The sequence below is a fragment of the Daphnia carinata genome, chromosome 1, assembly GCF_022539665.2.
Source record: "Daphnia carinata strain CSIRO-1 chromosome 1, CSIRO_AGI_Dcar_HiC_V3, whole genome shotgun sequence".
Classification (NCBI taxonomy): Eukaryota; Metazoa; Arthropoda; class Branchiopoda; order Diplostraca; family Daphniidae; genus Daphnia; species Daphnia carinata.
The window spans coordinates 2,168,388-2,181,483 of NC_081331.1; the positions used below are offsets into that span (position 1 = coordinate 2,168,388).

The 13,096-nt window shown below is 39.4% G+C and overlaps 4 protein-coding genes across 5 annotated transcripts; 2 read left to right on the plus strand and 2 right to left on the minus strand.

Annotated features, from left to right (window-relative positions):
* The first annotated feature begins 640 nt into the window (after positions 1 to 640).
* LOC130692599 (ubiquinone biosynthesis O-methyltransferase, mitochondrial-like) lies at positions 641 to 1,875 on the plus strand. Its single transcript, XM_057515746.2, has 4 exons — positions 641 to 883; positions 941 to 1,307; positions 1,363 to 1,522; positions 1,601 to 1,875. Exons 1-4 carry the CDS (start codon positions 720 to 722, stop codon positions 1,720 to 1,722), a joined length of 813 nt encoding a protein of 270 aa, XP_057371729.1. The 5' UTR covers positions 641 to 719; the 3' UTR covers positions 1,723 to 1,875.
* A 2,252-nt stretch (positions 1,876 to 4,127) lies between these two features.
* On the minus strand, positions 4,128 to 8,031 carry LOC130692589 (4-hydroxyphenylpyruvate dioxygenase-like protein). Its single transcript, XM_057515734.2, has 6 exons — positions 8,013 to 8,031; positions 7,857 to 7,951; positions 4,972 to 5,725; positions 4,747 to 4,898; positions 4,562 to 4,674; positions 4,128 to 4,497 (listed from the first exon to the last, which is right to left on the minus strand). The coding sequence occupies exons 2-6, from the start codon at positions 7,902 to 7,904 to the stop codon at positions 4,335 to 4,337; spliced, it is 1,230 nt and encodes a 409-aa protein (XP_057371717.1). The 5' UTR covers positions 7,905 to 7,951; positions 8,013 to 8,031; the 3' UTR covers positions 4,128 to 4,334.
* On the plus strand, positions 6,181 to 7,482 carry LOC130692598 (ubiquinone biosynthesis O-methyltransferase-like). Its single transcript, XM_057515745.2, has 4 exons — positions 6,181 to 6,491; positions 6,568 to 6,940; positions 7,005 to 7,164; positions 7,230 to 7,482. The coding sequence occupies exons 1-4, from the start codon at positions 6,331 to 6,333 to the stop codon at positions 7,352 to 7,354; spliced, it is 819 nt and encodes a 272-aa protein (XP_057371728.1). The 5' UTR covers positions 6,181 to 6,330; the 3' UTR covers positions 7,355 to 7,482.
* Positions 8,032 to 8,799: 768 nt separating the features above from the next.
* Positions 8,800 to 12,534, minus strand: LOC130692580 (uncharacterized). 2 transcript variants are annotated; one of them, XM_057515717.2, is made up of 14 exons: positions 12,448 to 12,534; positions 12,012 to 12,387; positions 11,598 to 11,788; positions 11,341 to 11,537; positions 11,115 to 11,268; positions 10,941 to 11,053; positions 10,788 to 10,878; positions 10,517 to 10,717; positions 10,322 to 10,444; positions 10,144 to 10,248; positions 9,970 to 10,080; positions 9,812 to 9,911; positions 9,162 to 9,744; positions 8,800 to 9,090 (listed from the first exon to the last, which is right to left on the minus strand). In XM_057515717.2, exons 2-14 carry the CDS (start codon positions 12,305 to 12,307, stop codon positions 9,016 to 9,018), a joined length of 2,340 nt encoding a protein of 779 aa, XP_057371700.1. In that variant the 5' UTR covers positions 12,308 to 12,387; positions 12,448 to 12,534; the 3' UTR covers positions 8,800 to 9,015. The 2 variants fall into 2 exon arrangements, with proteins under 2 accessions (XP_057371700.1, XP_057371699.1); XM_057515716.2 differs by having other exon boundaries at positions 8,800 to 9,744.
* Positions 12,535 to 13,096: the final 562 nt, after the last annotated feature.

Genomic DNA, 13,096 nt, shown 5'->3' on the forward strand with positions numbered 1-13,096 from the left:
ATCTCAATCAACTTCAGTTATTCTTTTCCCTATAGTACTTAGTGACATAGCATAATAGATATACCTGCCTCAATTCAGAACCATAGACCAACGGAAAAGAACACAGAAATGTAGCTGTGAAAGCAGATCAGTTTAGAACACAGGATCAGGTATAGATCATCTAAGAGTAGACCTAAAATGCAAAGACAAAAATATTGGGCATAATTGCAGTTTACCAAACATAGTAGCAAAATAAAATAATTGTCAAAGAAAGACATATGCACACTTGGGTTAGCGAATGGGTAAGTCTGATGCAATGTATGGCAATCCGTTTTACCCCCGCCCCCCCCCCCTCCCCCAAAAAAAAAATAAAAATAAAAATATCGGCCTTACTTTCTGTTTTACTGCTACCCACCGGTAGATGGCGATAGCAGTGAAATAGAAAAAAAAGACCGATATTTTTCTTTCTTTTTTGGGTAAAACGGATTGCCATAGACACACTCACAATTTAACGCTGATTTCGATCAAGTCATTGGTTTTCTAGTTAAACCAGAGATTTTACCTTTCAAATTACATGGTACCCATACTCACCACACCAGCGCCACTTGGTACCCACGGAGCAATAGCACTTCTTGCCACTAGAACCCCGTGATTCCACGGGGCAATACATCTTACCGACAAAATATTATAGAACGTAAACATACTAGGCCGTTTCAAAGGATTCTATTTGAAACCGCAAAATGTTTTTTAAACGTTCAATAACAGCAATCCGGAATTTCCCCAGAAATTATTGCTCAAAGTCAACGTTAAGTGAAGATGAAATACAAAAGTTCAGTAAAATGGCAAATGAATGGTGGGATATTAATGGGCCATTTAATGGCTTACATTCGCTGAACCAACTAAGGTAATTTAACGCCGAATATCTTTAAAGTCCAGCTTTAGACTCAAGTGAAAATTTTAGAGTACCGTTTGTAAGAAAAGGAATATCTTCCTATCAAAAATCAGCTGTGAAAAATGCTACTCCTGCAAGCCTTTTGGCTGGGTGTTCAATCCTAGATGTTGGATGTGGTGGAGGCATTTTAAGTGAAAGCTTAGGTCGTTTGGGTGCAACCGTTACAGCAATTGATCCCAGTGAAGAAAATGTTGCAGCTGCCTCTCTTCATGCACAGAAACTTATGCTTAACAATGTGACATATGAAGTCAATTCTGTGGAAAATTTTAAGAACTTGAATCCGACTACTCATTTTGATGCAATTACTGCATCAGAAGTTATTGAGCATGTCGAAAATCCTGAATTTTTCATCCAAACCTGCACCGATTTGCTAAAGGTACTTGATATTTGCCAAGTTTACCTTGCTTTTGTAACTGAAATGTTTTTCATAGCCAGGAGGATCTTTATTTATAACAACAATAAATCGAACTGCAGCTTCATGGGCCCTTGCCATTGGTGCTGCAGAATATGTCCTCACTGTTGTTCCTAAGGGGACCCATGATTGGAATAAGTTTGTCACTCCAGATGAACTCAATTTCTTCATTACTAAGAGTATGTTGTTTGTTGGAAAAATTAATAGTTATTCATAACAGGTTTTCTTTATTTATTTTTGTTATTAATTAATTTTAGATAATTGTCAATTGCGACAGCTTCATGGAATGGCCTACAATCCGTTCACTAACAAATGGCATTGGTCCAAATGCACTAGTGTCAACTATGCTCTTCACGCTACAAAATCAGTTCACAATTAGCGTCTAACCTTACGAAAGATCTGGATTGTTATTGTTTTTCGAATACTAGGTTACCATTATGAACCTTAACGGTGGTTTGTGTTATATTTTATACTTAGTTGAACATCCGGCAATAGCTCATTGTTAATAAAAGAAAAAAATTGTTGAATGGAATACATGAGGTGCGTGGCATTAAAAAAACACTATTGTTTTTTAGTAAATGGATGCAACTGCTTCAACATATGTTCACTTTGTCGTCTCGCGTTACAAGCGGTCAAATCAGGAAGAGCGCAGGGTTACATGAATTTCATTTACGATACACTTCAGTTTGTTTAACGTGATGCGATTAAACTTTACCGTACAGCTTGGTGTTAAAAACCCCTTGATTCTTCGAATTTTCGCGCTGCCACGTCAGCCAAGAGTTCCAGCAAAGAATTAAATATCACGGGCTTTAATCGGTAATGCAGCACCGTAACGTTTTTTTGCCTCTGCTTTGTAAGCACTAACCATTTCCCTTATAACTAGGTGTGAGAACATCTGTGAAATTTGCGTGTGCAATAACGAACGGAATTCATATGACAAGTAAAAGTCAAGCGTGCAAGTGTTAGGGTTTCCGTTAAGTCCAGGACTGAATTTCCAGATTGTCACCATGTCTTTGAACAGACCCCCATCCACGCTCACCGACTTTACAAATGTTGGTGAAGCTAGCGTGAAACTGCATGCACAACTTTCTGCTCCAAAAGGTGGAAATCTAAATGATAAATCGGCTGTCAGATGGTGAGGCGTTTTTTGGGATGTGACTACTGAACTTGTACAGTACGGAATAAAATCCTTGTAATGCTCAACGTCAGAGACAATATTAAATAGTTGCTCCACAGAATACCTGCAAAAATGTATAATCTTCAATTAATAAAAAAAAATTGTTGGCCGACAAATTGTCTACCCTAATAATATTTTTTCAGAATAATTCTTTTTTCCGTTTTCCATTTGCAGCCCAACCGGTAGTTTAAAGCCACGGTTTGGGATAAATAGGTTCGTTGTTTTAAATTCTCTATGAAATAAACGTGAAGGGAAATTTTCCTCCTGCCATTGTCCAGCAGCTTGTGTTGCAATGCATTGAGTATGAACGCATTTTCTACAGAAAATAAAAGGTAAAACTTTCAGCCAAGATATCGATTGAATGAAAAATGATTACAATAATTTACCTGGAAAACGAAATCACGTTCTTCCTTGTTAGTTGCGTTTTACAACCATGAAAAATGACAGCTAGAGGTGAAGAGTAGCTTTTTAACATTTATTTTTTTTCACTAGCGATCAAGGCAAAAATATTGTTTTCCTGCAAATCGAGAAGCAATTTTTGGTTATAGAATATATTAACTCACACACTCCAGTTAAAATTCAGGGCTCTAATATGACGTAGGCCTATTACATACACAGATAGGTAATGCAAAGCAGTCGAAACTGACACAAACTAGTAGTTTCCACGGTGCTGGTTGAAAAACGACTGACCAATGCCTTTTTCCAATCAAGCCACTCAGTTCTCCAGCGTATCGTTTTATAAAAACCTGTACGAGCAGTAAAATGGATCCCACCTGATATGCACTCAGAAAGAGAACAGCGCTGGACTAAGAATAGAAATACAACAAAAAAGCTAACACGGCGGGTCAGATATCCTCTAGTGATATTCTCTCTTTTTCATGAAAAAATATTTGGTTGATCCAACAATTATTTTTCAAACTTTTTTAAGCTAGTAAAAAAAGGAACAAAAAAAGTGAACAACCGGTTGCTATCTGGGGCAACCTCGTCGTTCAGGACAGAACATTCAACTTGTGAACTTTCAGCCGTGTTCCCTTATAATTTTTACGGACAGAACGAATATTTGTTATTTAACTCAAGAGAGTGTTCCACGTGCAGTTGAAATTATGCTTAGGTATACTTTTACTTAAACAGGAATCAAGTTACAAGTTGTGCTACATAGGAACGTTGAGCAATGTTAGTAACTGGTTGTTACAAACTTGTTTTAAAAATAGAAGAAAGGTATGTTAGGCAGTTGGGCAATTGGGAGTTGGGAAGCTTTGCTTACTTTTTGGGTTTTCCCTATCGGGCAAAGGATACAACTTAAATTCGAAAGATACGTTGGGCTAGGTTAGTGGTGGCTCACGGAGTCATACGTGTATGAAAAAGTAGAACATAAAGTAAAAAACAAAAAAATACAGGAACCATCTAGATCAGAGTAACTTTCATAGCTTTATTCATTGGATTTGTTTTGCAAAACCAACCTGCGGATACTGGATAGACGGAATTTTTAATGAGCATGAAACCGATTTTCACTCAAAACTTTCCAAAATCACGACATAACTATTTGGTTGCAGCAAGTTGTGAAATAAGAATACGTACGAAACGGACAATTTCCAGTTTATGTAGTGTTCTATGTAGATAAACGACTGAAGTTACCATATGTATTGATGCCAGCGCAAATATAAAATGTGCAATAAACCGATAGCTTGTCCGACGACACAGTTGTTGGTTAAGCTTATTCAGAAACTTCATAATATTTAAGAACAAAGTTCCCCCTTAAATACTCCATTGTACAGTAGTCTTAGAATTAGGTAAAGAAAGAAATGTTTAGCGTGTTATAGTTTAATTGCTTTCAGAGTCAGGTTTTCTTCCTCGATCGAGCGAGCTAATGCCGTTACATTACCGGCTCCGAATCCTCGCGCCCCTTTCCTCTGCATCACTTCCATGAAAAATGTTTCCTCGTTGAACAACGGTGTTGTAAAAATTTGCAGAAGATACCTGTCCGACACAGACATAAGAATCATCCCTGCACGGCCACGTGAAGATCATAATATAAATTTACTTGTCACGACTAGTTATATCTGCGGTATCCGCTTCAGAATCAAGGAGAATACCCAACCGCTGAAATTCGTCAATGCTATAACCTGCCGCTTGAATTTCTTTTCTTTTCCTTTCCTGAAAACAAACGAATTCCCGTCTAGTACATTAAAACTCAGGAAGGTATTTGCGTTCTTATGAATGTCATACATTTTGATAATAGGCTTTAGGTGGTGCCCGGAATTGAACTTGTTTGCGAATCATGGCATCTACGCAGCTTGTGACATCATTTGTGGCGAGCCCTATGTGTTGAAGACCCGGCCCACCATGACCTTCGAGAAAGGCACTGATATGAGCATTCTCTGTTTCAACATGCATCAATATTTAAAAACGATTACATAACTCGTCCTAATGCACACTAACGAAAACAAATACCGTTCTCTGGAAGAGATTCAGCGATTACGATTTTTAATGACGTGTCGTCCATTGCGTCAGGATTTGCATTAGAAATTCCGGATTCGGCACAGGGCCAGTAATCCATAACGCGCAGTCTCATTCCCACTCCACCCTTGATTACTAGACCCTCATTCAAGTCTTCGGTTGGATTCATTTGAAATTTTTGCATGCCGAGGCAATTCTGATACCATTTGATGATGTTCTGGGATTCACCGGGACGGCACACATAAGTCAGGTGATCAACATGTGTAAAAGGCTCTTCACCTCGGGCTGCAACAGATTCTTGAAATGTCGGAAGGAATGATCCCTGGTATTGCGATTTGTCCAGGAGAGTGTGGATGATATTGCCACAGCAGGATCCAACAATTGAATATCTTACTTTTCCCGCTTTGTCTTCTACTTCTGTTACCGGATGGAATAGCATTCCTCCATCTTTTTGCATTTTGTTTGTGACATGTTCCAGGTTTTTTACTTCCAACGCAACGTTAAAAACGGTATCAACCTGATTAACTGAGGACGAGAAATGAGAAAATGGCACAAATTCCGGACGATAAAGTTTCTTATTTTCTGTGACGAGGAAAATGGATTTATGGCTTCCGATCACCCACTGTGTGTTCACTGCTGTTTCTCTTCGACCTCTGAGAGAATATCCAAGTTTGTCCAAAAAATATGATGCGATTTTTTTTCCATTAGAAACGCCCAACTCGATGTGGTGTAACGCACTTGACCGCATCTTAAAAGAAAAGATGAAGAAACGTTAAACAAATCCTTGCTTTATTTGCTGCGTCTAAAATACTAATGTCTGGGCGACAGAAGCAACTTTTGGGACTGTCAGGAGTCTTGTAAAGCCATGTTTACAATTACGTGTTTCATAAACGAGTCCAGTTTTCTTCAAAAGGTCGTCCCGATTAGAACGGGATTTTTTTTTCTCAGCTTCACGCATTCGAAATAAGTTGGATGCCTGCGGTCATCCAACTTGCTTAACATTATTATTCTACACTGCTGGCGAAATAAAAGTTTTGGCTGTATCCAATTGGTTTGGACCAGTAGGTAAAGCATAAGCCACTTTCTATTCAATACGAAAAAACAGGCTGCAGTCATAGATTAACAACCCAAAGTACCAAAAAATTAGATTTTTGTAAACAACCGAAAAAAAACCTGAATCGGAAAGCGACAATTTTTGTCATTTTCAGTTGTTGACTCCTTCTAGTCGGTCACGAGCAAGCATTTTCTTACTGTTACGTAATCCTTGCCTGTTGCTTTATACTGTTGTTGGGAAAAACGCAATCTGTTTCCCCACGTTTCTTCATTGTTATCGTTTTCAGCAAGAAATTTAAAATGATGTGTTTTAAACGAGTGATAACTACAAATCAACGTTTCTGTAGAAATATTTCTCTGAAATCAACAGTAAGTGTTGAAGAGCTTCAAAAGTTCATGGCAAACAATTGGTGGGACGCTGACGGACCAGCCAAGCCCTTATACTCGTTCAATAAACTAAGGTGATTTATCGATACTATGTTTTAAAATATACCAACCCATGTAGAACTCTTTTTAAAAAATGTTTTCATTCCACAGAGTACCTTTTGTTGAACGAGGCATTCGGTCTTGTCAAAAATCAGTCGTGGCAAAGGCCACCTTGGAAAGCCCTTTAGTCGGATGCAAAATATTAGACGTCGGATGCGGTGCGGGCATTTTGAGCGAAAGTCTAAGTCGCTTAGGGGCGAATGTTACAGGAATTGATCCGAACGAAAATAGCATTGGTGTAGCTCTTGAACGCGCCCAAAAAATGAAGCTTAAAAATGTCTCTTATGCAGTCAAAACTGTTGAAGATGTCAACCCGCCTAATGCTGTTTCACCAACTCTCTTTGACGCTATCGTCGCATCGGAAGTTATAGAACATGTGGAAAACCAAAAATTGTTTATAAAGAAATGCATTGAACTCCTAAAGGTATTAGATTTCTGGAATCCCAATCGCTCTATTAGGAAATAAAAACGCCGATCCTTTGCTAAAGCCAGGAGGTTCTTTATTTGTAACCACCCAAAATAGGACTGCTGCTTCTTGGGTCTTCGTCATCTTTGGAGCGGAATACGTTCTTAATATCGTACCAAGAGGGACCCATGACTGGGCAAAGTTTCTTACCCCGGACGAGCTCATTTTTGAAGCCGAAGAAAGTATACGATTCAAGAATATTTACTTTTAAAAATGGACTTAATTATATTTTGGCGTGATCTTTTAGATAATTGTCAACTACGACAGCTTCGGGGCTATTTCTACAATCCGATCGCTGATAACTGGACTTGGTCTAAAGACACAAGCATCAATTATGCCCTACACGTACAAAAATCAAGTCATGGCAAGTGATAAACAATGCATGGAAATGTCAAATAGTCTACGTGACCTCGGGGATGACAACCGCGAAAAACGATGATCATGAGTGATGGTCATTTTACAACTTCTGTGAAATAAATCACTTACGCTACGATTTTAAACCCCAATTCTAATTTTTTTGAAAGAGCTTCGGTGCTTAGCATAAACACATTCTAAGAAAAAATATATGGTTCTATGTCGTAACTGGTACAGGTGTACCGCACAAAAGTCCCGCTTTTGATGCTGAACTAGCATCCGTTAGACTACTTTTTCAAATATCCGTTTTATCCGATGTTACGTAAGCGATCCAGCATCCGCGCTGTAATCCGCGTCAGCTCTCACACCCCATTTTAAACGAAAAATTACTACTTTCTTGTTGCTCAAAAATTTAGTGAGGGATAAGCATTGTCCTATCATAATTCATACAGAGAGCAACCATAGTCTACGTAACTTGAATGAAGAAGCAATCAGCATATCAGGGAATTTTTTTACTTACCGGAAAGAGTGGCGAGGAATCCTTTGTCGTGTGCAGCGCCGAGTACATCGGGTTTGACGTCTCTGCGAGAGCTTAAGAGTTCCGCCTATGCTTCTCTGAAAAGACAAAATCATTAGAAACGGGCTTCAGAACATTCAACTGCTTTTAAAGACTTACAATTTGCCTTCGGTGTACGAAACACGCGTTGAACAACAACAAAAATGTTGTTTATCAACCATCATGTCCTACATTCACAGATATAATCTTCCAGGCACGAACTAGTACGCAATAATGTCTGCAAACTGGCAATGCAATGGAAAAGAAATTAGAATAGCCATATCACAGCACGAAATCACTGCCAGCATCTGCAATGTTGTTGCGTTTCTCTAACACAAGTGCAAAAAAACATGCCGATTTGCATTACACGTTTGACTGATATGTACCACAGATTCGGCACAAGACAAAGCAAATAACTATGAGCCCGACTGAAACACTGGCTGCAGCAGGACTAAAAAGTTGAATGACATTTTTGGAGTGTGAGACAAGGAGGCCAAGGTGGGGTAAGAAACTACTGCTTCAAACAAAAAAACGACACGTGTAGCCTATGTTTTTGTATTTTCCATTCCACAACTCTAAATTTTCATCGACACATGGTTTGCAAGGACACAGGTATGAACGATAGGCGTGGAGGATGGGTGATCATTTTAAGGAAACGTAGGTCGTCGAAGCTTGAAAGTCACTAGAACACCTAAATTCGACTTCAGTTGCCATCGGCATCCCTGTGATCCATAACGTATTGAACGGTAACTTAACAGGCACTATATACATTAGCACTTGTTACAGGCCTGATTACTGACAATATAATTCCTACATTTGTCTGGTTGGTTTTTTTCTGACGATTGCTTTCACAGCTTTGCCCTCACGAAGTTTTACTGCAGACGGTTCGTGACGTGCACCAAATGCGTACCTAATGAAATTAATAGATTTATTGTGATTCTCAATAAGTACAAGGAGGACACAAAAAGAGATATCTGAAAGAAAGCATAAGGAACAAATCACGGCTTTACGTACGTTATATTATATTATTTCAAAATGCCAAATTCTTTAAATAATTTACAATGGATAGTTACATAATACATTCATAATACATTAACTACTCGGTTATATTTACGAAGCGAATTCATGGCATCAAAACGATTTGTTCCACGGCATCTTCTTCGTCTCGTCTAACGCTGGACGTTGGATGCGATCCATACTGAGGAAAGAACGAGCCAATCGATGGTTAATTGCTTCATTAAAAGTTCCAACAGGTAATAAGAGTTTTACCGGCTGCTGTTCTTCGGAAAACATCTCTTCAGCAGGAGCTATGAGATCCAGCGTTTGATGAGATAGCAATGACAAAGATCGAAGTAAAGGTGCCGTTGAATCTATCGAAAAATTAAGCGATGGAGGTCCACAGCTACACGCTCCCGGACAACCGCAATCCGATTCTTTGGGAAGAAATTCGGTTTCATTAACCTCTGCAACCGGTGCATAATTACTACTCTCTCGTGTTGGCACCGCTGCGTCTTCTTCTACCAATCGAACGATGTGGAACGGACTGTCAAGATTAATCTCATAAGGCGGTGGAGGACTGGTTGGAACGAAAGAATCAATGGTATGAAGACGACTCGGCAGAACGGGAGACAAAAGCTGCACGGGGGTACGTCGGACCCGATTACGTTGTGGGGTTGAATTTCGTGAGCGAGCAGGTGTGGAAGACCTAGACGATGTCGGGGTAGCATTCAGCAATTCCGCTCCGCCCGTTGAACATCGAGAGTGCCTCATCAGCTCCCGTCGTCTTCTGTTACCAGGTGTTGGTGTCGGCATCACTGAAACTCTTCCACTTTCGCAGATATTGCTACTTGTCCTGCAAATATCAGTAAACATCTTTTCTTAGTTTACCTAGAATCACAGTAATCGCTATCAAGTTTCACTTTTCCAACTCAGCCAGTTTGCCAATCTCTGCGTAATCGGGCGGTGCTTCGTAGCTTGGTGGGTTTTCTATTTCAACCTCACGCTCGTCTGAATTGTTGACTAGATTTGCAAGAAAATAACAATTTTAAGCAATTCGCCTTTCACTTCTAATACGTACTTATTTGGGAACGGATAAAATCTAGTCGGGCTTGTCGTTCTCTCATCAGTTGTGAATGAGATGACATGCGATAGAGTAATGCCAATATGCTGGCAATAAAAAGAACGACACCTGTAACCAATTGATTTGATTACGTTTAATTTTATGCTGAAACGTTGTTATGTTAACCTATACCTAAGGTGGCAACGAGGAGGACAAACGAAGTGGCACCAAAGTCACCGTAACTGCTTATTTTCGGAAAATAATATTTCGGTGTATGTGTCATCCACCATGTAGGATCTTTTGAAGGCAACACGCAATCGAGTTAGGAGATAGTTAATCCATTTCAGCAATAATATTACGACTAATATACCTTTATCGCTACAACTTGTTTGTTCGTCGCTGTCGTCTCCGCAATGGTTGAATCCATCACATCGCAAATCGGACGAAATGCAACGATGATTCAAACAGACAAAATCTTTCATGGCGAAGCATTCTGCGGATAACACGAATGGTCAAGATCAACTTTGTAATTTGTCTAAAGCTATTTGTGATATTATATTAGTACCGGTGTAACTAAAAACGGCGTAAGCAATGGCCATTTTGAATTCACTTGACAATCTTCCTCGCAATCGTATGTAGAAACCAACGTCTATTGGAATCACGTATTCTGAATTCACGGACTGCGGGCTTATCTCAGTTGTTAAGGATTCCATCAACGGTGCCAGCGATATCAGCCCCTGACGGATTTCTAGCATCGTTCCTCGCTCTTTTTAAATGAGCAAACGATTACTTAGTATAGGACAGTTTTTTAAAAGAGAATTACAAAAATTATGTACCAAGACTGCTGAGTTGTTCTACTCGAACGAGTAAATGAGATTTAGGAGTTTGCTGATAGTTTGGCACTGGTTTCATGAGCCAGATGCAGTCCTATAATAAAAAGTTTTTGTTTAATTATTTTATTGGTAAAAAGTACCGTTTAATGAAATTACATAAAGTTTGGCAGAATCCGGAGATGACATGTTGTACATGGTAATCACACCGCCATAGTCGTCCACCAACCCACCGCAATCCGTAACAGGAATCTCGATTAACTCTGCGGATTCTATTCAAAGAAAGATGTCGTCAAAACGCTTTGTCATAGTTGATAACTTTGATAGCTTTACCGTTAATGAATCTGTAGCTGGCTCGGTAACCGAAAGCCCTTCCGCCATTAGCGAAAAATCGGATGGTTAGCTGATTGCTGTGGATCAGGACGACTGGCGGTCGGAATAACGAACTGCCAAGTGCATACTGTCTGATTTCGTTAGCATCACTTATCTGAAAAACAAGGATAACCATTGTTCTTTATAGAAACAGCATTAAACGAATAACAAGTCCTAATTTCAATACCTCGATGAACGATGACAATCCGAGCGCAAAATCGTCAAAAATGAGCATGATGGATCCCGTGAAAGAGGAGGAATTGTTGTAATCGAGGTTTTGCAACTTGACTTCATTGCTGTAATCTTGCGGATAAACTGTCGGGAAATGCGGACTACTAATGTAGCCATTGTCGCCATGCCTGCCGCCAATCGTCCTTGTATTCACTGCAGCAAAGAATGTGATTAATTGTTCATCTTTCCTTTAGAGAAGGTGAAAGATCTTACCAACGGAAGCGAATTCAAGTAGGAAAGCGTAATCATAGCTACGACTAAAGACAAAATTTATCGTTAGCGTTCGGCCGACAGAATGATAATGATCCTGCGTGCGTGAATCATGCACCAACTTGAAGGACTTGCCACAAATCAGGCGTGGCGTCGAATAAAAGTTTTCTTTGATAAGTAAGTGATCGCATGCACTGTTACGAAAAGAAGGAGAAACGTATTAATCTGTGAATTCGAGAACGATCCAGAACGAAGCCAAACAAATAGTACAAGATGGTTACGTAAACAAAAACTAATAGGATTCATTTTTAGCGTAAAAAAAAAAAAAAAATCAAGACCGTGCTATTCTTCGATAGTTTCCAAGACTTGTTCAAATTTCGTTAAGTTATTAGTTAATAGAAAGAAAAAAAAACTTACCTGCACCGGTTTGCGGCTGTAACATTGGCAGTGACTTCGCAACTGGGAAGATTGAGGATTTTCACTCGCATTTGAATAGAGCAAGCTGGACAAGTGGTCAGCTCTACTGAACAAAGGCGACTGTTTCCAATTCCGGCTTGCTGTTGACCATACATAGTAGAATAGTAACTGCGAGACGTGATAGAAACGATCCGGTCATAGTCGAGATTCTTGGCTATAATAGTGCCATTTTCTCCTTGGTCGAAGAAGAAACGTTTCGGTGCGTAAGGATTCTGAGTGCATATATCATGCAGCATCACATTGGTTGGAGTCGGTTGTTCCGGCAGTGCGGAACGGGCCGTAGATTTGCCTACTGTCCATAGCAGCAACAAACATCCTGATAAAAGACAATCAGTTAGTTGAAAACTATAAACAAATCGAGAAAGAAGATTCTTACCTAGAACAGACGCCAGTTTGGAATAGAACAAGCGTGTTGAGTAGCTTCAAGACAACTGAAACATCGATGGAATATTTGCCTGCCTGATGGATGTCCACGTGAACAAAAAAAGAAAATCCAATTATCAACTCCCCAATTATTTAGCAACGGAAAAGGCCAACACCGCATGAAATAGGCGCGTGTACCAAACTGCGCACGAAGCCAAAACAATGTCGTACGAGAAAATACCAAGCGAAATGAGTCACAGGCCAGAGGTACTCAGAATCACAAAAAAACTGTATTTTCGCTATTGCTAATTTTAGAAACAAGACGCTGGTAATAAAAAGTTATTTCATCATTCGTTCTGAAAGAAGTTAGAATGAAAATAATAAAAAATAAAAAATGTGTTCAGGAGGAGACAAAGATCAAATGACATGCATCAATTGTCTAGGTTGTTGCTCACAAGTCTCGCCATGGTAACTACAATGGCACAAATACATTTGACAGTTTAATTGTGAGAAAAAAAAAAAATGATTAAAAAATAGGGAGGGGGCGTCGTGTGTTTGATTTACATCGAGAGAGAAAACTAGACACAAAAGTGTGGACGGCATCATCATTATCGTTCAAACTGGCGAAAAGCATCAAGATCGTCAAAAGAGATACGTCGGAG

Excerpts from the sequence above, each read along its gene's own strand:
- LOC130692580 (XM_057515716.2), bottom strand. The coding sequence starts at position 12,307 with ATGCTGCATGATATATGCACTCAGAATCCTTACGCACCGAAACGTTTC. Across the intron at positions 11,789-12,011 it reads ACAGCCGCAAACCGGTGCAG|TGCATGCGATCACTTACTTA; the intron begins GTAAGTTTTTTT and ends TTTTCGTAACAG. Across the intron at positions 9,745-9,811 it reads AAACTGGCTGAGTTGGAAAA|GACAAGTAGCAATATCTGCG; the intron begins GTGAAACTTGAT and ends TGATATTTGCAG.
- LOC130692599 (XM_057515746.2), top strand. The coding sequence starts at position 720 with ATGTTTTTTAAACGTTCAATAACAGCAATCCGGAATTTCCCCAGAAAT. Across the intron at positions 884-940 it reads CATTCGCTGAACCAACTAAG|AGTACCGTTTGTAAGAAAAG; the intron begins GTAATTTAACGC and ends TGAAAATTTTAG. Across the intron at positions 1,308-1,362 it reads CCTGCACCGATTTGCTAAAG|CCAGGAGGATCTTTATTTAT; the intron begins GTACTTGATATT and ends TGTTTTTCATAG.
- LOC130692589 (XM_057515734.2), bottom strand. The coding sequence starts at position 7,904 with ATGTACTCGGCGCTGCACACGACAAAGGATTCCTCGCCACTCTTTCCG. Across the intron at positions 4,675-4,746 it reads CTAAAGCCTATTATCAAAAT|GAAAGGAAAAGAAAAGAAAT; the intron begins GTATGACATTCA and ends GTTTGTTTTCAG. Across the intron at positions 4,498-4,561 it reads GATATAACTAGTCGTGACAA|GTATCTTCTGCAAATTTTTA; the intron begins GTAAATTTATAT and ends TGTGTCGGACAG.
- LOC130692598 (XM_057515745.2), top strand. The coding sequence starts at position 6,331 with ATGATGTGTTTTAAACGAGTGATAACTACAAATCAACGTTTCTGTAGA. Across the intron at positions 6,941-7,004 it reads AATGCATTGAACTCCTAAAG|CCAGGAGGTTCTTTATTTGT; the intron begins GTATTAGATTTC and ends CCTTTGCTAAAG. Across the intron at positions 7,165-7,229 it reads CATTTTTGAAGCCGAAGAAA|ATAATTGTCAACTACGACAG; the intron begins GTATACGATTCA and ends GTGATCTTTTAG.